The sequence below is a fragment of the Pieris brassicae genome, chromosome 14 (assembly GCF_905147105.1).
Source record: "Pieris brassicae chromosome 14, ilPieBrab1.1, whole genome shotgun sequence".
Taxonomy (NCBI): Eukaryota; Metazoa; Arthropoda; class Insecta; order Lepidoptera; family Pieridae; genus Pieris; species Pieris brassicae.
This window is the reverse complement of record NC_059678.1, coordinates 357,300-382,744: the sequence shown is the minus strand read 5'-3', so window position 1 is coordinate 382,744 and position 25,445 is coordinate 357,300. Positions and strand designations below refer to the sequence as shown.

Below are 25,445 nucleotides of genomic sequence, written 5' to 3'. Positions count from 1 at the left end.
TTCAATAATTGTTGAGATACGGGTATTTACGCTTTAAGAATAATGAAGACAATTCTTAAGTAAAAAAAATATTCAGAATTTGAAATGCTTTATGAATAAAGTTCTATAAAAATAATATATCAATATGGTGAAGATTAAATTATTGTAACTGGTATCACTGTTTAGTACGCTCGGTTTTTCCAAACAGAGATCACGTTTCTTGTCATTATAATGATTCGATAACTAGTCAGTATTTGAAATTAATTAGTCTTTGTAGTTATAAGTGCACAATGTTTTGGGTTTATTTATGTTGTTTATTTTTAGGTAAGTTCAGTTATTGTCTTGTTATTACGGTTTCTTCTTGGTTCTATGTTTTCATTAAACTTATGTTTAACTATCTAAGTTCTGTTTGTTGAATTGTCAAAATAATATTTTGGTTGTGCATTAGGTACAGGCCTTTTTATTCTAAAACAATTATGATTCTTAACACTAATTCCAGTATATAGTCGTTATTAGTGTAAGGATCTCAATTGTTTGTATATCTCATTACTTAAATTTTGACAAACTGGACTCATAGTTCGCGCCAAATCTTGTTTCGTAATCTAACATTTAATGTATGATGTCATTTAACGAATTGCAGACACATTTCTGCGCTTTTCATTAATATTCCTGATATTCAATTTTTATATTTCTAAATCTTAGACTGAGACAGTCTCTTACGATGTTTTCCCGTACGAGCAAGTGTTAATTGCGCATACAAAAATCTATTCGTGTAACCGGAATATACGATCATAGTTGTTTATGTGTGAAACAATAATGGCTGATTGAATAAAAAAATATTAAAGTTATTTTGCTTGATTTAGGTATCAGTAATAGCATTTTAATTGTCGTGGTATGTTAATGCTCAATTTGTGGTTAAAACGTGTTTACAACATCGACTAACCACCATAACAGGAAAATGCCGAAAGTAATTCCCAGAATCTATAAGGTTAATTAATAACAATATTCTTTATATTTTAGTTAATATTTCGATGTTTAATTTGTTTTGATTTTTAGTACCATTTGTATTCCTACTTTTTTTAAATTCCTTTACTCCAATTAGGCAGACATATTTAACGTTTAGAGACTCTTGGGCCGTGGGAAAGGTATACCCACATGGACCAAACTTTTTAAATTTTTATTTTTGGAGTTTACTCCTTAAGAAACGATTTGAGTTATAAGGCCCGGTACGGAAATTTTATGAGGAGTAAAATCAAGTGTAACACGAAAAGTTGAGGCGTTACGTAGAAAGAGACGAACATATATATCTGTAGGATTGAACGTGTAACAGAATGATTCCATCTCATTCTCTCTCTAAAATTGTATTTATATTGTTTTGTAACATACTTTATGTAATACGCTTTATTGAAGTAATATAAATAATCCGAATAATTACAGACCCTTAATTATTTATAATTATAATAATTAATTACCCTTTTTTTCTATTCGATATATATCATAATTATCGTTCGTAAGGAGTAAACTGCAATCGTGCGTCGTAGCTGACACACACAATATTTTTATTATTATTGTGTAGGTTAAGAAAATTGTAAATACGGTATATTTAATTGGAAATAAATATAGCCTATATTTTAACATTTAAAGAACTTTATTGAATTACAAAAATGTTATTTTTTTTTATGAAACTAACTTAACTAAACTAAACGTGTTTTAAACGTAATAAAAAATAAATTCTATTTTTTGCATTTAAATTTTATCAGAGCTAATATGTGTATCCAAGCCGTCCTAATTTTAATCTACTAGGCTAATTCTGATATGTATCTTTAATGCCATTTTGAATTGGTTCAACGCGCTAATTTTACGAATTTTAGACGGTAATTAATTGAATAACTGACTTCATACTTACGGCCCTATCCCAGTAAGAACTGCTCTATCAGTGTATCGGGGTGGACTGCTGTGCGCAGTGGAGAGCTGGAGCGCCCAGGTGCGGTGGCCCGTAATAACAATTAGTTAAAACAAACACTTTTTTTACCGGATTAAAGCTATGTATTAGTTGATATCGACTCCGGGGAAATAAATACGAAACGTCGGAAGATTTTAAAATTATGTAAAATAATTATAAGTTTATAATACATAGCTTCAGTCCGGTAAAAAAGTGTTTTCTTTCAATGTGTAAAAGCTATGTTAACAAAAAGACAATACTATGAACAATTAGTTATGTAAAACAAATTTGAACAATTGTTTTCTTCTGAAATGGATTACTTGGCTTGCATTAAATATATCGTGTAAACTTCAAAATCATGTTCTGTATACATTTTCGTCATAAACTTAATTCATAGTGTCAAAAATTGCCTATGTTTGGATTTTTTTTCAATCGATTTATTTAAATCTTTCAAAATGGATACAAAATCTACTCAACTCTACCATATAACGATGACAAAAAATGTACAGAAACAATGTACTTTTTTGGAGTTGTGCAACCGTGTAGGCCCTTAATAGACTTCTTCATATAATTTGAAAGCAAAATAAGCAATCTCGCTCGACCAGTATTGCGAGTCTTAAGTTTGATTTGTTTAAATGATAAGCTAGAGAGGAGAGCTCTGATTGGAGAATTTCTTTTATGTTTGACATGTAAATATTGGGGTTAAGTGTGACCAAATGTCAAAAGTTTACGATTTTGACGTTTCGCCACGCCGCTCTCTTGCCTGCGTCAATGTTCCATCCGTTTTGGAGCCATGGAGACGGTGGCAAGCGGCCGGATGGGATGACGTTGATCCCTTGGAAGAATTGACGGGCTTTGGTGGGATGCTACTCCGGACAAGAACGCTCCAGCGTTCCTTCTATTATTTTTTATTATAACTATGTAGGTTAAGACAAATTGTAAATATTGGTGTAAGTGAATGTTATACTAATATAATAGAATAAATATTGTTGAAAGCCAAACGAATATTATGATAGCATTTGTTCTCGTGGCCTTAACTTCACCTTGCGACTTCTCTTATCGATTATAACTCATTTTCCTTATTATTACGTCTTATAATAAGAACAATGAATCAATTCCAAATTCTACACTATTATTAAATAATTTTCCCCCACATTTTAGCTGTTATCACGGTATGATGTAACACATTTACTCCCTTAAATAATAAATAAGCACCAAGCTGTGAACACTACACTTTCATTCTATGTCGCATCTAACATTCGCTCATACGATAAAAGATAATATCCTTATATATATATATATATATATATATATATATATACATATAGAGATATAGATTAATAACAAAAATATATAATAACGATAACAATGATAGTAATAATTGTATTACAATTAATGAAATTCTGTAATAATCTTAGTATTTGTATTCATGTGTATTATAATAAAAGACTTTTGTTAAACTTTATCTAATTTAACTTTATTTAAACAATTCCTGTAAAGTTGCATATAGTAGATTTCGAAAAATAAGGTCATAAAAAGAGTCACTTCTTACGTACACACTAGTACACGCAGACATTTTTTTAAAACACAATTTTAAAGAGACGAAAGCGTTTTTAATTGTGATTGTAAATAATAATAAAAGTGGATTTAATTTATAATTATGATATTTTCGGTCGTTATTTGTAGAGGCAAGTAGGCGACGCTGTCCCGATCTGCACCTATATCGATTCCCTGACCCCCGTTGACAATTGGCAGGCGACGGCCTTAAGGCTCAGCCCTAAATCTTGAATTTTAAACCCACTGGCCAAGCAAGGCCCCAATGATCTATGTGCGCAATTCATTTGCTCGAAATATTGACTTAACAGAGCAATATTGTACATTTTATAAATATTTATAAAATCCCTCATTATAAAATATCTAATATATTATTTATATTTACAGGTACGTCAGCACGGATTTACGATAAGGCAATCCTAAACTCATGCAGGTAAATACATTCGATTATTATCAGTACTGGCTTTCGGCAGCGATTCTGTCCGTAAGAACGGATGCGGCAAAAAAATCCTGTAATGGAGACCGAGGACCAGTCGGCGAAGCGATGAGTGACTATTCGACTAGGTGGACTGATGTTCTGGTGTGGGGAGAAAGCGTTGGATGCAAAGCTCAGGGAACAGGTCGTACTGGAAGTTTAGGGGAGAGGCCTATGTCCAGCAGGTTCTCTGCTTGGAATTCTAATCGCAAAAGGCCTCCAATAAACAAAGTTAATCATTAATTACCCTCCAAGTAAGTCTTCCACAGTCAGATTCACAAAACATTTTCTTTCAAAGACAAAGTCAAAATTATTTATTCATATAGGTAACACAATCTACACTGAACGACAATAAAAAAAATATATACATAAAATGCTTCTAATTTTACATTTGCCACTTCTCAAATCAAGGGTGTAGAACGGAAGAGAAAAACTGCCAATAAACTCTCCGCCACTCTTTTTATCGCCAAGTTTTTTGTTTTACACGACGTTTGTAAGGAGCTGCAACCATTACATCATGTTCCACATGACATCAGCATGAGGCATGGCGGAATAGGAGTACGCACTTCCATTCTCGTGGGAACAACACGCAAATACATAGTCTAAAATAACTAACATCACCGCATACACGAATTCAAGCACGACCAGTCACTTTTGAACTGTGGAATCGATCTCCTATTGCTTAAAAAAGACACGACCTCAAGTGCCGGCATCGCACCTACTAAGGCGCTCATGGGCAACGATAACTGTCTATTATGGGCATCCCGAAGGCTGGTTTGATCCACTATACTATAAAAAAGCTAAAATTGGTATTTCAGTATTGGCGAGTTCTCGTGCAGTGATGGGTCATGTATAAGTTATGATCAGGCTTGTGACGGGAAATGGGACTGTCTGGATGGCAGCGACGAAACCTCCTGTATTGGATTATCGTATGTATATTAAGATTTTTCATAAACAGGCGGGCAAAGAAGCAGGAGGCTCATCTGATGTTAAGTGTTACCGCAGCCCATGGACCCACATCGCAAGAAGGCTCAACTCAGAGGACTCATCATAATGACAAATTAAATAATTTCACGACGAGAATTGATTGGGCCAGGATTCCCCCTATCTATATCGACACGGTGTAATTTTAAATTTTAGCCGTACAGTAAAAAAATTGGGGGTTTTATTTGATCAAAATTTATCCTGGAAGCAGCATGTTAAAGAAGTTAGCCGCAAATTGTACGGTGCCTCCAGTATCCTTCGACGTCTTAGTAATTTTCTTCCCTTTAGTACCAAAACCTCACAGGCACAATCTCTCCTCCTGCCTTTACTGGACTACGCCGATTCTTGCTCCTCCGATCTTAACGAGGAATTGCTAAATAGACTGGATCGTCTCCAACATTTCTGTATCCGGTTTATATTCGGTCTAAGAAAGTCCGATCATATCTCTGCGTTCCGTAAGCGGCTAGGCTGGTTGCCAATTCGTCAGCGACGTGATGCTTATATTCTCCATCTCCTATATTCCATCCTGTTCAACCCCAAAACTCCTTCCTATCTCAAAAGTGATTTCAATTTTTTGGGAGCCCATAACAATAGCTTACGCTCTTCCGAAAACTATACCCTTGAAATCCCATCTCATAACTCCTCCTATCTTGGCGATTCCTTTAAGGTCTCTGCAGTGAGGCTATGGAATTCACTTCCCGTCCCTATTCGCTTAGCTCCTTCTTTATCTTACTTTAAATTTCTTCTGTACAAACATTACCTGACCACATCGTATCCCGAACTTTCTTACTAACTACTAACTGACGTGAGACTTATCATAAATTATCGTGATTTATGTATCTTTTTACTTTTTATTTTTAATGTATCATCTTTTTAGTTTGGTTTTTGTCTTAATAACTGTGTAACATGTATTTTTGCACTACTTGCCTATCTTATTTAATACATTTTTTTTCTTTACTCACAGTGGTTGCCTGGAAGAGTTCGCTCGTAAGCGATAAGGCCGCCAGTTGCCCTCCTTTTGATTTAATTATGTTAATTTTTATTTCTATTTTGTAGTGTAACGAAGTGTAAATAAATAAATAAATAGAAAAAAGAAGGTTTTCTAGGATCTTAAGGTGGCAGATTTTTCTACCCACCCTGGTGATCCCCTCCCCCGTTCGAGAACGATATAGCGTTTGACTTTTGCTCAAGCTTCAAATAGACTTCAACTTCGGCAATTACATCAGCGCAAATTTATGTCCAGCGAGCATTCTCGTACGGTGTGAGAATAGGAAAAAGTAGTTGGCCAAATCTGGAGAAATGTTTTAAGTAAAAAAAATCTATAAATAATTGTATATTCCAGACCTGACTTCAATCCTGATGATTTAATTTTACATCGCAATCGGAGACAGTCGACATCGTGTAGGTGAGTCTTGCATAACAGTCAGAAATATGTATATTCTTAAAGCCATGCCAGCAAGATTTTTTTCATTCTGCGTTTGGCTCTCGGACGTGTCGGACGTTTCGGTTGTGTTTAGTTCTATAAATATATATAGTATAAAACTATCTAGGTTGATTAAGTACTTTGTTTTTTTTTTATAAATATTTACCGCTTCGGATCCCTATGAATATATAACTAGCTGACCCGGCAAACGTCGTTTTGCCTTGTATCTTATTTGTACTACTATACTACTTGTATAACAGAAAACATTTTTTAGTTCAATAAAAATAACCTATGTACTATAATAAAACTAGGGTTTAATAAACAATTCCAGACGAAATCAATGGCAGTGTCGTGACGGGACCTGTATAGGCCTGTATGGAAAGTGTGATGGTGTCACCGACTGTCCAGATGGAAGCGACGAGACCTTCCCACTGTGTAGGAATACTCCGTAAGTACTGATGAAGATGTCTTAACTGGAGATTTTTAAATAACTCTTATACAAGATGCCGGTCAAATACATGAAACATTTTAAGTGTAAAGTTTTTTTAAATATACAATTTATTTGTTGGAATAAAATACTAATATCTTTCACAGTACAATATTCTTATATAGTAATAGTAATTAAACATTAATAAATAGAAAATTAAAAAAAAAGTTCTATTATCCGGTATTGCTTCGCTGTATTACGATACTTATTCGTTGAGAGCTCTCACTCTGACGTTCTGGGGTGACCGGAACTATCTATTATGCATGTCTTGAACAGATACCGGCAAACTTCTTGAGCATTAAACAAGGGAGTGGGGGAAAGTCTGCGCATCGTACACAGCGCGGGACACAAACGTCAACTGATTTACCAATCACGCGATCGACACGTCACTCTCCCCCCCCCCCGCTCGCAGTGATACCTAAAAATCGCTCCTCCGCAGGCAAGGAGTAAAAGAGAGAAAGAGAATGAGCAAGAGAAATTTTAGTAGGGATAGGCAAAAAATTGCGTAACTTATTCAGCGCGTGAAAATGAGAAAAGATCCTCCTGCTCAGTTCGTTAATTTGGGGCTGCCAAGACAGGGTTCTATCCAAGGTAATGTTCAAGTTCCTAACAGTGGAGAAAAAGGAACCACCGTACTATCTAAAGTAATCTGTGGTAAAGTTGACCAATTTATTTTCCTTATATACGATGCACTCCCGATGATAATAAACTGGCTCCTGTAAGGGTTTATCTGAAGACCATACGATTTACTCCATTCAACAACTTTGTCTAAATCAAATTCATTGAAGGCAGATTGTATATTTGAAGGTCATCGGCACAAAGATGAGAGGTGGAAGAAAGTTGATTAGTAATAGAATTTGTAAAAAGCGAAAAGAGCAGTGGAGGAAGTATACCACCCTGCGGTACACCAGCAGAAAAATGAGACCAAGAGGAATGGCAGTCGGTTATTTTAATTTGTTGCTGGCGATCGGATTGATAACTTTTAAACCAATTAATCACTGACGGGGACGTATTAATAGTACGGAGCAAGGCAAGAGGAACATCGATGTCTACCGAATTAAAGGCCTTACTAAAATCAAGCAAAGTAAGAATCGTCCATCCATGCCGAATCAAATAAGCCAGCCTCGTAACTAGAACTACCTGACGATAATGGCGACTGAAAGCTAACCACTGACAGCCATTATGATAGAGTTTCCACTTATTAACAAAGACAATAAAGAAGAAAGAACTAATCTAAGAGTTACAACCAAAAAAAAAAACGTTCGCACTTAACCGCTATTATGTAAGCTAAAAATTGTAAATTAATTTTCTATTGTTTGTGGTGTGTGATGGTGTGAGAGTGAAAACAATAATTACACGATTTCCTGTGAAAAATTTCAGATGTCAGAGCAACTGGTTCCGTTGTACGTACGGCGCGTGCGTGGACGGCACAGCTCCCTGTAACGGAGTGAAGGAATGCGCAGACGACTCTGACGAACTGCTGCCACGGTGTCGGAACGAGACTGAAGAGAATCGGTATGCACAGACGCTGTAAAGTACGGTTTCGTTGCTTAATCTTCTGTTCTCTGTGACCGGTTAGATTCCGCCTAGGTCCTCCATTTTCCCCTTATCACTCAAACTGTATTCTTTATTTATTATAAATATTCTATCATTACATTAGGTACAGTTACAGATAGAACTACACAATAATACCTACACCTATAATTCTTTAAATTCTAAATAATTAATAGCTGTTAAAGGACTTCCCTCATGCGGATCATCATTGAGATTGCTACGACCACGCTTAAACACGTTAAATCGGTAAATATTGTCCCAAGATGGGGCTTTATTAAGAAATGCTAATCGCAGCCTATAATGCGATGTTGTTTTGTAAAGCCATAACGAGTCATAATAAATCCTTGACCGAAAATTTTCTTAGTGAGTTTTAGATTTGCCGCCAATTCACAAAAACAAATGACACACGAATGCAATAGACTACATTAGGTTACCAAAGAGTTCTAAAATTGAAATTCAAAAAAGTTTTCATTAGAAATGTTTCTTTCTAACTGGCCAGTTCTAAGCATTTACGGTGTTACCCGCATAACATAGCGAACGGCGTTGATAGATCTTATTTATTACATGAATCGCTCGCTTACCACGTTGGAGTGTGTGGTACATCCCAAACGTCTCAACTGAAGTATTTGTTCCTATAATATTCGTTCCAAGGAAACCATCGGCGGTGTGTGTCAGGCACATATGGAAAACTACTTACTTGCCTATTAGATTGACAAATGTATATAGAAATCTGAGGCCCACATCTAAAAAGGTTGTAGCGCCATTGATTTTTTTTGAATAATAATAATAATATCGCCTTACCCAACACACAAAATCACTTTACACATAAACACATTCTTATGTCATTAGTGTCTGTATGCCTTTTTTTGGCAAAACCATCCCGCCATTCCTGTCTGCACAGTTGAGTAGTTCGGTTTGTACAAATTGTGTTGACGCTGCATCAAAAAAGTCCATATACCTTTCAGAGGCCAATTCCGTTGCGACGACGGGCAGCTGCTGCCCGCGGCCGACCACTGCGACGGCAAGGCCAACTGCAACGACGGCTCGGACGAGACCGTGCGCAGCTGCGCGGGTAACAAGTGCCCCGGGTACGCTTTTCAGTGCGCGTACGGCGCTTGTGTCGACGAGGGATCGAATTGTGACGGGGTAAGGATTTTGATACTAACAATTAATCGTTATTGTTAGTGCATCAAGGTTTGAGTGAAACTGTGATTAATTGTTAGTTCGTCAAGGTTTTTTGTGTATTTTTACCTTGACGCACTATCAATTAACCACACCAAAATTGACCATTTATTGCTGTTGTTATTTTGTTTAAAAGCTGACTTTGACCCTGAGCTAGATAATACTTTACCATATAAATTATTTATATTATTCATCCACTTTAACACCAACAATTTCACCAAAATCGGTCCAGCCGTTTGGTGAGTTTATTAAGAGACACGCACGCTTTATATAAAAATGATCTCCTAATAAAATCTGCTATTGGGGCGATATTTTAAATTCAGGCCCAAATTACAGGTGCAGCAGTGTGCGGACGGATCTGACGAATCGGATGAATTGTGCAATAGAATCGCCGCTCCCACTACGAGACCTCCGTACGTACAAACTTAAGATCATAGTGTATCAATACAATATTTCCCATTAATATTAAATACACTTGCTTAGTTAAGCAAAAACACACTACAACCCTCGGTTGGTGGAGTTCTGCTTCTGTTTCCCTTCGATGAACGATTGTTAAATGTGCTCATAGAAAGTGTTGGGGATCGAACCTACCACCTCAGGGATGAGGTCGCGCGCTGAAGCAACTTATGATATGATTTTTTTTGAAATACCCTCATTTTTTTGCTACAAGGAATTTGAATTATATTTTAGGATGGGCACCGGAAATTGCATAGTCCCGCCTGCCCCCCCTAACGGAGAATACTCGGTGGTGGGGCAGCCTTCGGCTCGTCCAGGCCAACGGTTCAAAGCTCTCAACCTGAACGTTACCTGCAATTGGGGCTTCCGGGTCAAGGGGAAGAGCACCGTGCTGTGCTTCGATGGCTCGTGGGCTGATGACCTTCCGGAGTGTATTCGTAAGTAGAGAATGTTTTGTTTAGAATTTAATACAAATGTATCAGAACAGAAATGTATGCCCGAGCCCCATTAGCTTTGATAATGTTTCTTTTAAAAATAAAATTATTATTTTGTCAATTTCAGAGTTCTGCCGTCTCAACCCTCACGAGAGCGTGGAATATCGCTGCGTATTATCTGGAGAGCAGGAGGGGACGAAGCCCTGCAACCTATACGAGCCGTCGGGCACCGTCGTACGTCCCGAATGCAGGAAACCAAACTACTATTCGCCCTCCGTCTTGCCCCTCATGCGGTGCATCGAAGGAAGCTGGGACACCATCGTCCTATGCCAACCAGGTTTGGCCAGAAATGGAACTAATATCACTGTCATTATCAGGGACAAAGTCGAATTGTACGTATCGAGCTTTCAGTATGCGAGTGCGTTTCAAAATAGTGTGGATACGTCACAGGATAGTGGTCCTAATTTACTGAATAGTGGTAACAATGCAGTGAATAGTGGTGACAATTCAATAAATAGTGGCCCTAACTCAGTGAATAGTGGCCCTAATTCAGTGAATAGTGGCCCTAATTCAGTGAATAGTGGTCACAATTCACAGAGTAGTAGGGATACATCACAGAATATTGACCACATCACACAGAACACTTTTAATGAAATACAGAATAGTTGGGCGTTCCCGACCGATGTAAATATCCCAATACAAGACACAAATTACACAATTCACTTAAGTAACACAAATATTGCAAATCAAAACAGCATATACACAACTAATAATCCTAATGACTTACAAAGCACGAAGCGAGGGCCGGATTATGAGATAGATTATGCTGATTGGAGAATGGGTTCGTCAAAAAGAAAAGATAAAAATAACAATATTAATATATATTTGAGCTCAAATCATACCAATGTGTATGTGCATGCGCCGGAGTCGGCAATCGTGTTTAAAGATCAAACTCAAACGTAACGCTCTAAGTGCTTAATTAATACTCACACATTAAACAATATATTTTCGTCTAAGTTCTTCGAGTTTTCTATTAGTATCCAATTTAAGAAAAAAAAACTTAGACCTAAGTGTGGCCAACGTCAAAAATGTATTGGGTTTTAAAGTACGGAAGTTTCGATAATGTCCTCTCTAGATCCGTTTCCTGATTTCGCTATAGATGCTACCAAATATGGGCAAATTTAAATTTGCTATACAATTAATTAAAATATGGGCGTGGCTCTCGTGGCTTAAAAGCGGATAAAACGAGAAAATACATCAAACTAATTTGTTCCTATAACGATTGCTGTGTTCCTAATTAATACTCTTTACTTATTTACGTTTGCGTTTTAGCGGGAATTCTCTATTTGACACCTGTCATGGTTTTTTTATATTTTTTTTTCGTCCATTGCGCAGGCTTTCGACCATATAATGGTTTTGTGATACCCGTAAAGTTGTGCAAACCAAGGTGTCAGTAAAATAAAATAAGATATGCCATAAGTACAAAACGTTTACCATAGACAATATTTTGTTAACTCGGTCTTATACTCTGTTTCACGCAGGGACCGTTAACTTTTGTAAGTCGAAATTCGGAGTTCGACAGCAATTATCTTGATACTCGATAGAGACAATTAAATGTCTATAATAAACAAATCTTTTTTCGCATAACAATGGCGGTTGTCATTCCGCACAGACTACAAGAATATAGATTTAGTTTAAATGGTCGTGTTCTTTTCGAATGTCAACTTTGACAATTTGGTAATCCTGCCCCATATTAGAATTATGGCGCCAAATTCAAAATTTAGCAAAATCCTTATCGACTCAACTTAAGATACATATACCAAAGAGTAATCCATAAAATAGACAATCTAATTTCATTTAATTATAGTACTCTTTAATAATTGTGTTTACGCTATGAATAGAAACAATTTCATTAAATTTTTCTAATGTATATACATTTTGTAAAATTGTTACTTTTGAACTTACGAAAATTATCCAGGTATACTTGTAGACAATAATTTTGTATGTATTAATAGGATGGATGATAATAAAGTATTATTATTTATTTATTTTTCGTTTTATTTACCCAATCCTCCATCCTCTTAATGCTCATAGATTAAAAAAAACATTTTCCCAAAGATGTCATATATTTTAACGCTTATAAAATATAGATTACGCAAACACTACTCTAAGAATAAGTCATAGTATTATATATACATAGCAATGTTGGCCTAGGAGCTTCAGCGTGAGGTCGTAGGTTCGATCCTCGTCTATGCACGGATCAACTTTGTATCTGAGCATTTAATATTCGCTCGTACGGTGAGGAATCCGGCTTGCCTTAAACCCAAAGATTTGACGTGTGTCAGGCACAGGGGGCTGGTCACCTACTTGTCTATTAGATTGACAAATGATCATGAAACAGATACAGAAATCTGACAGGTATATGACAGTTTCCTCACCTCGGATTCAGTAAAAGGCAGAGTAGTGTCAAAGTTCACCGAGTAAAATGGCTGATACGAATCTCCTTCCAGAGTGTGGTACGACCACTCCTACTGGGGTGGAATTGGCGATCGGTGGGCTGCCGGCTGAACGCGGTGAGCTGCCGTGGCATGCAGGCATCTTCAGCAAACACTACACTCCGTACAAGCAGATCTGTGGTGGCTCACTCGTCAGCACCACTGTTATTATTTCTGGTAAGTGAAGCCCATAGAAGCCATCCGTGTCACCTCGAAGTCCGTCGTTCCACAGCTGAGCATATCAGGGCTGATTTCCCGTGCACCACTTATGTGGAACCAACTGCCCACTGAAGTATTTCCCAACTAATTCCACATACGGTCCTTCAAGATGAGAGCATACCGATTATTTTAGCGTTCCAGCAATGTGAGTGTCCATGGGCGGATGTGCCTCCTGTCTGTTTTTAATGCATGATATGCGAATTGTCATTTCAGCTGCTCACTGTTTCTGGGACGACCTGTCCAAGAAGCAGCCAGCCGATAAATACGCCGTGGCAGTTGGGAAGCTGTATCGGCCGTGGAATGATAAAATGGATAGAGACGCCCAGAAATCTGATGTAAGGATTTATCAGAGTTATTTGTTCTATACGCTGAGGCCGTGATGGGAATAATCTCAGAAAAATAATTACATTTTTGTTTGTTTGTAATAATAATTATGCGATGGTTCTAGGTGAACAGCCTTCGGTCTGACACATGTCCAGCTCAATGATTGGAGACCGTTGCTTTATGTTTCCTCACGATCTTCATTTGGCTAAGAAAATTCCAGCAGTTACTGTGGAATTTTAACTATGCGCCATATTTTTATGTCACACTGTGTTGGAAACATTGCATAGTTTTAATAATTTGGGGTAAATTAAAATAATTAAATGTTGTACATAGCAACAATTACAAAAATACGAAAGCATTTTTTTTTAAATATCGTTAAAGAGGTTCTATATTTTTATTTACAGGTCCGATCGATAGAAATTCCGGTCCGCTTCCAGGGCTCGGCTGCCAATTTCCAAGAAGACATTGCCGTGGTGATACTGACCGTTGCCATTCAGTATAAGACCTACGTGAGACCGGTCTGCCTAAGCTTTGACTATAATTTCGATAAGCGGCAGCTCAGTGACGGGAAACTTGGAAAGGTAATTTATTAAAGTTCCCCACATCATATATAATGCTATATATGTTATATTACATATACTTTGTTCTGTACATCTTAAATTCAAAATGTCAAACTTGTAAATAATCTGAACTTTTCTCGAATCCACTTAAAAACACATTTATTGCATTACGGCTTTGTCGTAAAAGATTCGATCGTCTTGGTCGTTGTATATTAGTATTAGCTTAAAGGTCTCATTACCAGGCCATAAAATTATTTTTAAAAATTAGCTTACGGTAAGTAATTGTCAAATTTTCATTCATACTCAACCATAGATTATAGATATAGATTATAACCATAGAACATTATGTTTAGCTGTCAGTTGTGTTTTTTTTATATAATTTTATGGCCTGGTTGTCAGTTGTATTTTTTATACCATAGACAAAAGAACTGATTCTTTTGATTGATAAATTTTTGACTTTTATTACATCACGTTTTTTAATGTCAGGTCCCACGATAAAAAGTATGTCCGTCTCGTGGTTCTAACCTATCCCCACAAATTGTTTGCCAAATCCTTCCGAGTAATTAACACTACTTTTGTTTATATATCTTGATTTATTGAAATTAGTAAATATTTTTGGTATTCCTTCAGATCGCTGGCTGGGGCCTCACAGGTGAAAACGGCAAGCCATCCCCAACCCTCCAGGTGGTGCAGTTGCCTTACGTGGATTTGAATAAATGCATAGCTGCATCTCCACCTGGATTTAGAGAGTACATCAGCAGTGACAAATTCTGTGCCGGATATACTAATGGTGAGTTATGGCCCATTAAATCTCCATACATATTGATATAGGGCTTTTCTCATATTGTATGTTCTGTGTATGGTTTTTAACTGAATTTTCCCCAAAAAATGCATAATTGTCAAAAATAGTGATGAGGTTATTATTTTCCGGTATTGTATTTTCTGTAACTATTATTTAATGTAATTGTGCCCCATGGCCCATGCCCCACTAATATGTTACTTAATAAAAAGTGATGTCATTTTCTATTGCAAGATTTGTTTGTGGTATAATATTCGTGTTCTATGATCTATGTCATGGCCCATGCCCCACTAATTGTATTATTCTTTGTAATCAATGCTTTCCTTATGATAACATAACAAATTTTCCTCACGTGAGATTGAATTCTGCCCCATGGCCCATACCTCATGGCTATATTACAAAATCTATACATATCACCAAAGAGTAATTTTATTAAGGAGGTTAATTTCTACATGCCACCATTGAATTACATACAGATAGTATATAATATAAATAAACTTATTTTTGACGTCTATTCTATAGTCTCTGATCTCCTGCAGGAACTACTCTCTGCAAGGGAGACAGTGGCGGCGGACTGGCCTTCCCCGACTGGGAAATGGGAGTTGAACGGTTTTATCTCCGAGGGATTGTATCAACTGCGCCGACTAACGAAGACCTCTGTAATGCACGCACTTACGTCACATTCACACAGATTATCAAACACGAACATTTTATTAAGGAGTTTTTACAATAAATCTATTTTTATGATTTTTTTTATTCCCCTAGCCGATAAAGCTATTGGCTATGAAAACAATTTAGTAGTACCTATTTTTAAACGCCGGAAACGTACACGCGATGTAGAGTGACAACTCAAGGGCTGCTGTTTGTTTGAAATCTCATATTTCTAACTTTAAGTAAAAAAATAAAAAAATATCTCTTAATTTTAGAATATCATAATGCAAACTACATAGAAACTCAAAGTTAAGTACAATACTAAACATTGTTCAAAAGGTTGTTATTAAAAGTGTACTAGAATCGAGTAGCGGATGAATACTGCCTAGTTGAATATAACAAATAATGATCATAAAATACATTTATTTATATATAACAGTCTGGGTTTTTAAGTAAACGGTGTGTTAATTATGCACAGGTTATGTCAACGTATAGCAATGTCAAAATCTTAATTGTATTTTTTGCGAATTTAGTATATTATTGTACTTGTATTTATTTTTTTTAAATTTACGATTCTACACATAAAAAGGAAAAATATTATCATAAAATTAAAAGTGAACCACGGACCATTGCGACGACTGTCATACATTAAGAAACGTGTCATTGTTTACGCCATACCTGTAATCTGTCAATGTCAACGTTATCAGAAGTAAAAATCGCCAAATGTTTAATATAAAAAAAAATAGGATTCATAAATTCAAGGTCAAGTCGATTTTGAGATTTGATAATTATAATTTATAATGTGTAGCTAACGGTATCTTGTTGTGTCTAAGTGAATTTATAGCGAAAAACATTTTAAAATGTTTAGACATTTATTAAGAACTATCGCAACGTCGAAAGTGGTTTCGACGAACGGTAAATTGTTAAGTTTAGGCAATTACAGAAGTATTGTGCCTTTATCAACGACTCGACCTCACTTGCAAGAAGATAAGTAAGTAGATAAATAATCTCAAGTCCCTATATTATATTACAAGTTTCTCTTCCACTCTATGTGGGCAGCACGCAGGCTGTTCTAAATTTATATAACACAACAATAAGTGTAAGTAATATAAATTTACAAAACTACTAGCTGAAACCTGCTGGACTACTTGTCTTATTAACTTCTATAAGTTATAGTAGTACCTCTTCAAAATTGTTAGTTATTGACTGAGCAATATTGGGGTTATTTCAATTTAAAATATTTGAAACATGTTAATAAAGATGTGAAAAATAGCACATCTTTGTTTTATAATATATATATGATGTGATTTAATATTAATTTGGCTTTCAATACCTTAAATAATTTCCATGTTTAAATAATTTTTAGTCATTCTAATTTGCAACAAGATGCTAGAGCTTTATATTTAAAATATATATACTTTACCTTTACTTGATTTTAAGTAAACAGTATTTATATTAAAATTTAAAAAATTATGATGCTCCTACATTAAAGTACAATAAATAGTACATAAAGTATTTTGTCTTAAACCATTTTCAGGATAAAAGTAACATTTGTAATGCCTGATGGACGGAGTCTGGAGGCTGATGGTAAAGTTGGCGACACTCTACTTGATGTAGTAGTGAACAATGACCTTGATATTGATGGGTATGGAGCATGTGAGGGAACTGTCACTTGCTCAACGTGTCATGTTGTGCTCAAACAAGAAGATTATGACAAGTACATTTATTTAATAATTCCAATTCTGATGTAAATTTTAATAGATTGTTTTTAAATATTAAGGAAATTGTTTGTAATTTGATTTTCTGCATCAAAATCAGTCATTTGTTTTATGGATTTCAATAGACACAATAATGTTCTATTCTATTATTGAATTTATTTTTATTGCAATTTTAACTAAAGTTTTGAATTAAATTTACATTATTATTCTTCTTTATCAGGCTACCAGACGATGCTTGTGATGAGGAACGTGACATGCTCGATCTGGCCTATGGTCTCACAGATACATCAAGACTTGGCTGCCAGATCACCTTAACTAAAGATTTAGACGGTTTGGTTGTGAAAGTCCCTGCAGGAACATATGATGCACGTAGTTGATATATTAAGATTGTATCAGGAGTGTGGTTGGCACATCTGCATCTGTTGTATTTATTTTTTAACTTAAGTAGGTGATAGTTTCTGTGTCTACCAACCCAAAATGTATTAATTTTTCAACATGACATTGAAAATATAGGTGCAGAAGTGTGTCTGTTTCATGCAGTGAAAACTGGGGACGGGCACTTCAAAGAAGAATTAATTATTACTGATTTTACAATTGTGAATTCATCTTTACAAAAAAATCTTAGATACTTAACTCAACTCAGTCTCAGTGAAAGGAGAATGTTAAGTGCACAAATTAAACTAAAGTTTAATTGAAAATTAACTTGAAATTCCTAAACTATAATTGCAATTCAATTGAGTTTTATATGAAAATTACCTATTACATATATATGTATTAATAAATCTATCTGTTCACAAATTGCACAATTTACATAAGAAATTAATAATTTTATTTAAAAATACTTATTTGAAAGGTTAAAATAAACATAAATAATTCTCTAACCCTGTATTTTATGATGAAATCATTAATTTCTTATGATACGACATTTTTTATCTGTGATTAGCTTTCGGGATATTGAATTCTGACAATTATTATAATCATTATTGACACAGTCATGCCTGTGACGTCAATTGACAAATCGTAAAACATGGAAGATTTAGAAAATTTAAAATATTTATCTTCACCAGTATAGTATATATCGTGAGCTGTTCTTGGAATTGTTTATATTCAATAAAAGGCCCATTTCAGTTGGGCATTATAAATACTTCATTATAATAATTCTGTAATTAGGGATGACATATTATTCTTTTGTCTTTGGAATTGCAAAACTTGACTAGTTTAGTCGGCCACTAGATGGCGTTGACCAGTTTACCAGTGTTACGTAAAGATGTCGTTAGTGTAAGAGTTAATATTCATAAATTTTATTAATTTGTTTTTAGATATTTTCTTTTTTGTATATTATTGAAATTATTGTTGGACGTTGGTAAATCTGTCATTTTTATAGTACTGAAAGTATTGTATAAGATATTTTATCTTTGAATTGTCTTCCTAACACTCAAATCTTTGTTATTGGGCATAATTAGTAAAAATAATTATTGAAATAATTAGACAATTTTAATAAATTATTTTCTTAATAATTGTTTTATTAACCGACTTCAAAAAAGAAGGTTATATTAAAGTTAAGAATGTTACCTTTATATAATAGTCATTTTAGGCTTTCAAATGTATACTGACAATACAGAAGCTAGGCTGAGTACTCTAGAACGCCGTACGACAAGGACGAAGCAATGTGCGAAAGAGACAAAAGAGTACGGACGTTCTAGAATTGTGCAATCGCTACTCAGTAGCAATCACGCCCAGTTATACCTAATTTATTTATTTATTTACACTATTTATGAACATAATTAAATCAAAAGGAGGGCAACTGGCGGCCTTATCGCTTTCGAGCGATCTCTTCCAGGCAACCACTGTGAGTAAAGAAAAAAATAAAATGAAAATGTATTAAATTACATAAGATAGGCAAGTAGTGCAAACATACATGTTATACACATTTATTAAGATAAAATGTTAACCAAAAATTCCGAGAAGATCCAAGAAGACAAGAGATTATCAAAAGCTGTGATTGGTGGAATTGATAAGATTTAAGTGTGATCTATTTAGGCTTCCAAGCATTTGTTAAATTTTGTTGTTTATAGTTTTCTCGGAAACTAAAACTTTTGAGCTAAGTGTAACTCCCATATGTAAAAACGTGTTAGATCTTAACATACGAGTCATACTTAGGGCCTACTCTTGACTTTGAATATCGCAGTGTATAGTTATATGGATAAATATATTTTTCTTTAACTATGTTATATACACCAGCAGTATTGACCTAGGCTTGCCTTAAACCAAAAAAAATGGCGTGTATCACCTACTTGCCTATTAGATTGACAAATGATGATGAAACAGATACACACTTCTGAGGCCTCTGGGCCTAAAAAGGTTGTAGCGCCACTGATTTTTATGTGTACAATCGCCCCCATAGGCCCTTGAAATATTACGTAAGCACTATAGACGGAGGGGGGGTCTTATTATTTACTTTTGTACACATATTACCCACACATTGTCTATGCATGTACGATTCTGGATGGCTCGAAGGACCAAAATGTACGGTTCCTGGGTCAACAGGATGCTTCAAATAATAGAGATTTATTGATTTACTCTATATTTACCACTCGCGTGTTACAATACAATATGAGCGAAATAATGACGTGCTAATTGCTATGTACCGAATGAATACAATTTAACAGTCAAAGAGAGTGCCTACGTCTGGCTATGCTCTCGGGGTATAACTCCCATGATTTAGTTCGCTATGAACGAATGTAGAAGAGAGTGCCTGCGACGGGCTATACTCTCGGGACGTAACTCCGACGATTTGGGAAATCGTCACGCTTATAAGTGATCGATGTGTACAGCCATGGCACGTACAAAATAGGAATTTGTCAAGCTTGTAAATGAGCAAGAATGTACGAACCTTGGCACGTACATAGGGATCATCACGCTTATAAACTAAGAAAGCCTGAGTGAGCAAAATGTACAGCCTTGGCTCGTACAATGCATGAAAACGAAATGCATTTTCGATGATTCCTACAAAAAATTAATACGTTTATGTACTATTATTTTCGAGAGCTTTGCCATATTTTGCGTACGTTTCGTAATGAAACAGTGATGTGTCCAGGCAAAGGACAGTTGTTAAACGTTATCGTCATGAAACAATAATATGTTCTGAAAAGAATAGTTAATTGGCGTTATCGTAAGACCACGATACGACGAAGACACTTTCGTACGCGTCGACGGTTCCGCGCAGAAAAGGACCAACAGGTAATGCTACACCCTCCCTCGCAAGGGGGGTGTTTTTCCCTGTTCGGGGCGTATGCCCCCTTCAGGTAGTGTTTATGTTCGCGCCCTGCTGATACAGGGCGGTACGGGGGCGGTCATGCCCTTGATGAGGGCTGCGGCGCGCGGGGAGACTCGGTCTCTACCCGCTGCGCGCAGCCGATGGGGTCATGTCCGGGGTGTCAAATCCGGTGGTGATGAGGGGGCCAAGGAGTAGTTTCGACTTGGCCCTGGTGTCGTGATGAGTGGTGGTATCGGGCAGCTTGCGCGGCTCGCGGTCAAGCTCCGCCGGGTGAGACCCCGGTGGCCCCGGGGGAGGCTCAGCGAGGCTACCAGCGGTCGAAGCCGCGGTTGCTGCCCTGGAGTCGTCGGGACCCGCGGAGAAGAGCTCACGCGGGTACTTGTATCGGTCGGGCGGCCTGGAGTGCCACGGCGCGATGTTTTGGAGGTGAGGATGTTGAGAGGCGTCCGCTCGATCGAACATCCTCATCCCGAGCCGTGCGACGAACTCGTCGATCGACTCCATCCGCATATCTCGCCAAGAACCACGCCGGTGCCGCGTACGTGAGGTGAGGTCGCACATACAGCTTGTGTAGCGCGAGCTTGGTGCGGAGAGGTAGGTTGCCTGTGAAGAGTGGGCGAAGCGTGTGCGCCGCCCACTTGGCTCTCCCTGCAGCCCAGGCAGAGATGTGGTGCGTCATGGTCAGATTCCGGTCTATGGTGACCCCTAGATAGGTGACCGGCGTCTTCCACGGCACGTCTCGATCCAGGAAGCGTAGGGGTGGTGGCAACCTATCCCGGCCGAAGGCGATAGCCTGTGTCTTGTCCGGGTTGGCGGCGAATCTCCACTTGTCCAGCCACTCTGGCAGGAGGTCCAGAGCGCGTTGGAGTTTTTGGGCAGCGTGCGAGGTCCTCAGCGATGACGCCACGTACGCCGTATCATCGGCGTAGAGGGCGAGTGTGCACCCCTCGAGGCACGGAACGTCGTCGGTGTACGTGGTGTAGAGCAAGGGCGATAGCACGCTGCCTTGCGTGACGCCCGCCGTGATGGGTCGCGGTCTCGACGCAGCCTCTCCCGTCGCAACGAAAAACGTGCGCTCAGTGAGAAAGGCGCGGAGCACGGCGACCATTCGGCGGGGCAGTGGAGACTCGATGAGCTTCAGCACGAGGCCGTCGTGCCAGACACGATCAAAGGCCTTCGCCATGTCCAGCATAACGGCGGCGGCCCCCTCCTTTTTGTTGAGGGCCGAGGCTGTGAAAAGGACCAACCGTTTTGCCGCGCCGCGTTTTTATCGCCTACGCACCCTGCGCATCTTGGCACCACACGTTATTACTAGTGGCCAGTGTAGGATAATTTTTGTATATAAATCTACAGTTTTAAAAAATAAACACATTCCATCTTCACCTCTTCTCTACGAATTATTAGGAAGTTTTATTTTAACCAAATAAGGACCAATCAACCTAAAGTAAACTACCTAATCCACCTATATACGTACAATAAAAACACAATTCTAAAATTCAAACGTTAGTAAAGTACATAGAGAACTGAACTTAAAATTAATCACAGAATATAGTTAAGATAAGGTTTACGATTAGTTCCTTAACTTTACGAATATGTACAAGACATTTTTGTTGGTAATTTTGTTTTGTGAGTACATTTTAATATATATGTAGAACGCCTTGTGAGCGATGTATTTTTATTTATAATGTCTTATTGTGAGCATTTCATTACAATAATTTAAGCGTCACTAATCAAAAAATATTTGCATAAAATTACGATGTAGCTGCCTACTGAAGTATTTCAGACAAAATTTGACTTAGGATCCCTCATCCCTCAGGTTAATATATTAAAAATATTCACTGCATGAAAACGCTAATTTAAAGTTTAAGACAACAGAAAGCAATTTCAGTGGAACTGCTTTAATCTTTACTGAGATAAGTTCTCGTATAAAAGTTTATTAAAAAAAATTTCTATCTGTCAAGTCAAAATCTCTGAACTACAAAATGTAGAAGTTTTACTTAAGTGCTACGTGTGGGTTAGTGAATCGTAAGTTTTCTGTTTATCTGCGGAGCAAGTGATGCGGTGGTTGCTGATGGTGTCACCATAACAATGCTTTACTTCCATTTAGTATCGTTGTCCGTCTATTGTCTATGTTGTCAATATCCACGATTGTTTTAAAGCTTTCGGGGTTTTAAAGAATCAAAAATTATTTTTAATTAAATTATTGCGTCTTACCTAGCGTGTCAAATAGATAACGCTATGGCCATGCTTAAGAGGCATAAATAATACTTTTTAATTATTTACTATACGCTTTTAAAGCATTTATTTGCAGATAAGTATATAGACTATAGCGTAGTTTGGATAAAGAGAACGTAGTGACAAGGATACGAAAGGGTATGCGAAGGTGGTCATGAATAGATGAATGAGAAGCAAGACAAGTAGGATATTAAAGGTGGAGTCGGTTGAGTAGGCCTAGGTACCTTGTTGGCGGCGACTTCCCCCTGGAAATTAGAGGCGTTAGCCCTAGGCGACCTGTATCGTCTCAAGTGTGAGACGAGGGCAGGTGGCCGATGGGCCGAACTGGTCGGACCGGAAAGGAGGCAAGCCAGGGAGGCCACCTTCAATAGGTGGGCCCATGATCTGGCTATGCCTAGGGAGGAAGTACACACCGTGGAGGTGATTCGCCCAACATTGTGGTGCCCCAAAGGACACGGCGGACCACACCCTGGCCGATTGTGCCACTTGGTCGAGGCAACGCCATGACCTAGTGTCGGTCGTCGGGACGGAGCTCTCGCTACCGAGCGTTGTTGCAGCAATGCTTGGTACCCAAGAGGCATGGCGTGCCTTCTTCTGTGAGCGTGTTCTGCTGCAGAAGGTCAGCGGGAGGTGCGTGGCGATGGCCGGAGGGGTTGTGCTCTGCCGTGTCTGCTTGAAATATAATAATCTCAATTCCAACACACACATATACAGTATTTACAAATAGTAATAATAATTAAAAATTAATAAATAGAAATAATTCAATATCTACCAGGCACCAACTTAAATCTTTATTTTTTATATATTTTCAGTTGAACTGACATTGAGCAATCGACTCACACTTCCCAAACGGAACAGACTACGCAAAGGCTATTGGCAATCCCCACTTGAACTGAACAATAAGTACCACGACGTGGCTTCATTAGAAAATATGCAAATACGGAAAAACACACCACGAGGCGACATTTTTGATGAGAATCAAATGTTATTTTTAACTAAACCAAAGGATAACTCCGACAGAACATTGAATAAGTTAATCAATGATGTTGTCGAATTAAAATCTCACGAACATTTGAGAAAGAGTCGTGGTATGGGAAGAATGGAATTTGATTTCAACGAATTAGTGTTGTAGGTAGCAGTAACTAGCTGCTCTGGCAGAATGACCAGCGCTGTGGAACAACTTTGCTCCTCAGCATAATGCTAAGCCAGGGCCAATTACAACCACAGCACACACGCATTACACAATTAACCTTATTCTTTAAAAAAATGTTATCTCTCTTTTTATTATTCGTTTTATTGTTATTTTATGTGTTTCTGTGTGTGTTTTGTTAGTAATAAATGTTATGTCTATTTTATACAGTTTTCAATAACAACCCTGGTTACTTTGGTTGAAACAATAATTCTGTATGCACGATGAAATTATTATTTTGTTTCGTTAATAAATAATGTGATGCAATTGCGACGAGCGTGTGCTGTTCCAGCGTCTCACTCTCAAGTCTCAGAAAGCTCTCACCTCAGGGCTCAGTTATTCGCTTGAGGTCATGGACTACGTCACACGTCTCACGAAATTGCTTCCGTAGCGGCACACTTTTTTATTAAATGTTTAGCAAAAACTCAAATTTGCTAAACATTTAATAACAAATTTAGCAAAACAGTAAAAAGTCACCCCAGGAAGTAAATGATGAGGAAACATTAAAGCAGTCGTAATATTGCTTTCCCACTGGACAAGCAATATATTTGTGACAAAACATTCACATTCAACATATCGAACATTATACAACGGCTATGAAAGAAAAATCTTATAAATCTATGACAATCAAGTGATAACTTTTTGTTCAGTTAAAAAGTTCAATTATTTTTAGTATTAACTTTACATATTATTTGTTTCCCACGGTTTAAACATTCCCTGAACGTCCACAAATACTTCAATCAGTCCAGAAATTCTCGAGTTTTAGCGAGACAAATGAGCAGCAATTAATTTTGATATGAAGAACATATTTCATAAAAAATAAAACACCAAAAAACCAAATATTGTTTATTTCGGACAACTTAAAACCAATACAATTCATCATACTTCTATGTTTTAGCGATTAATTGTTACTTAACATTTTAAAAATATCTATTTAATACATTAAAAGTGTTTTTTAATGCAAAAAATATGTATTTAAATACATTAAATAAGATTTTTAACAGATTAGATAGATTTTTAAGTGTTTTTAATATATTAAAAATCTTATTTAATGTATTAAAAGGCTTTTTTAAAACACAAAAAATATATTTTAATACATTTAAAGGGTTTTTAATAGAAAGTACATTTAATATATATATATTATAGCATACATATAGTTTATTCTTAAAGTAGAATACAAACACTAGTTTTAATCCAATAAAAACGTAAGTAACAATCACCGCTTCACGAAACTGGAAAGACACTTTGTGCATATTTATCAAAATGAATTCATCATGTATATCTCTACCTCCGTGAATACTTAAATAAGCCCCTTTATCACCGTGCCCCTAAATATCAAAAATAAATTAAACTAATCTAATAAATACAGCGAGGAAGAATCGGTTTGTTAGGCTTTTTAGACACGAACGGGTTTGTAATAACTTTTTTATAGAATAGGCGACAAACGGACAGGAAACTCATCTGATGTTAAGAGCTCTCATCTTCAAGGACCCTAAGTGGAATTGGTA

The 25,445-nt window shown here is 36.9% G+C and overlaps 2 protein-coding genes across 3 annotated transcripts; both read left to right on the top strand.

Moving 5' to 3' along the window:
• Positions 1-150: 150 nt before the first annotated feature.
• Positions 151-15,614, top strand: LOC123717989 (modular serine protease-like). Its single transcript, XM_045674318.1, has 15 exons — positions 151-303; positions 3,863-3,908; positions 4,769-4,879; positions 6,277-6,339; positions 6,689-6,805; positions 8,225-8,359; positions 9,364-9,544; positions 9,917-9,993; positions 10,271-10,473; positions 10,598-10,807; positions 12,981-13,142; positions 13,398-13,519; positions 13,913-14,089; positions 14,699-14,858; positions 15,407-15,614. The coding sequence occupies exons 1-15, from the start codon at positions 270-272 to the stop codon at positions 15,598-15,600; spliced, it is 1,992 nt and encodes a 663-aa protein (XP_045530274.1). The 5' UTR covers positions 151-269; the 3' UTR covers positions 15,601-15,614.
• Positions 15,615-16,236: 622 nt separating this feature from the next.
• On the top strand, positions 16,237-17,768 carry LOC123718206 (adrenodoxin). 2 transcript variants are annotated; one of them, XM_045674648.1, is made up of 4 exons: positions 16,237-16,509; positions 17,056-17,235; positions 17,457-17,656; positions 17,690-17,768. In XM_045674648.1, the coding sequence occupies exons 1-3, from the start codon at positions 16,379-16,381 to the stop codon at positions 17,611-17,613; spliced, it is 468 nt and encodes a 155-aa protein (XP_045530604.1). In that variant the 5' UTR covers positions 16,237-16,378; the 3' UTR covers positions 17,614-17,656; positions 17,690-17,768. The 2 variants fall into 2 exon arrangements, with proteins under 2 accessions (XP_045530604.1, XP_045530603.1); XM_045674647.1 differs by having other exon boundaries at positions 17,457-17,768.
• The last annotated feature ends 7,677 nt before the right edge of the window (positions 17,769-25,445 follow it).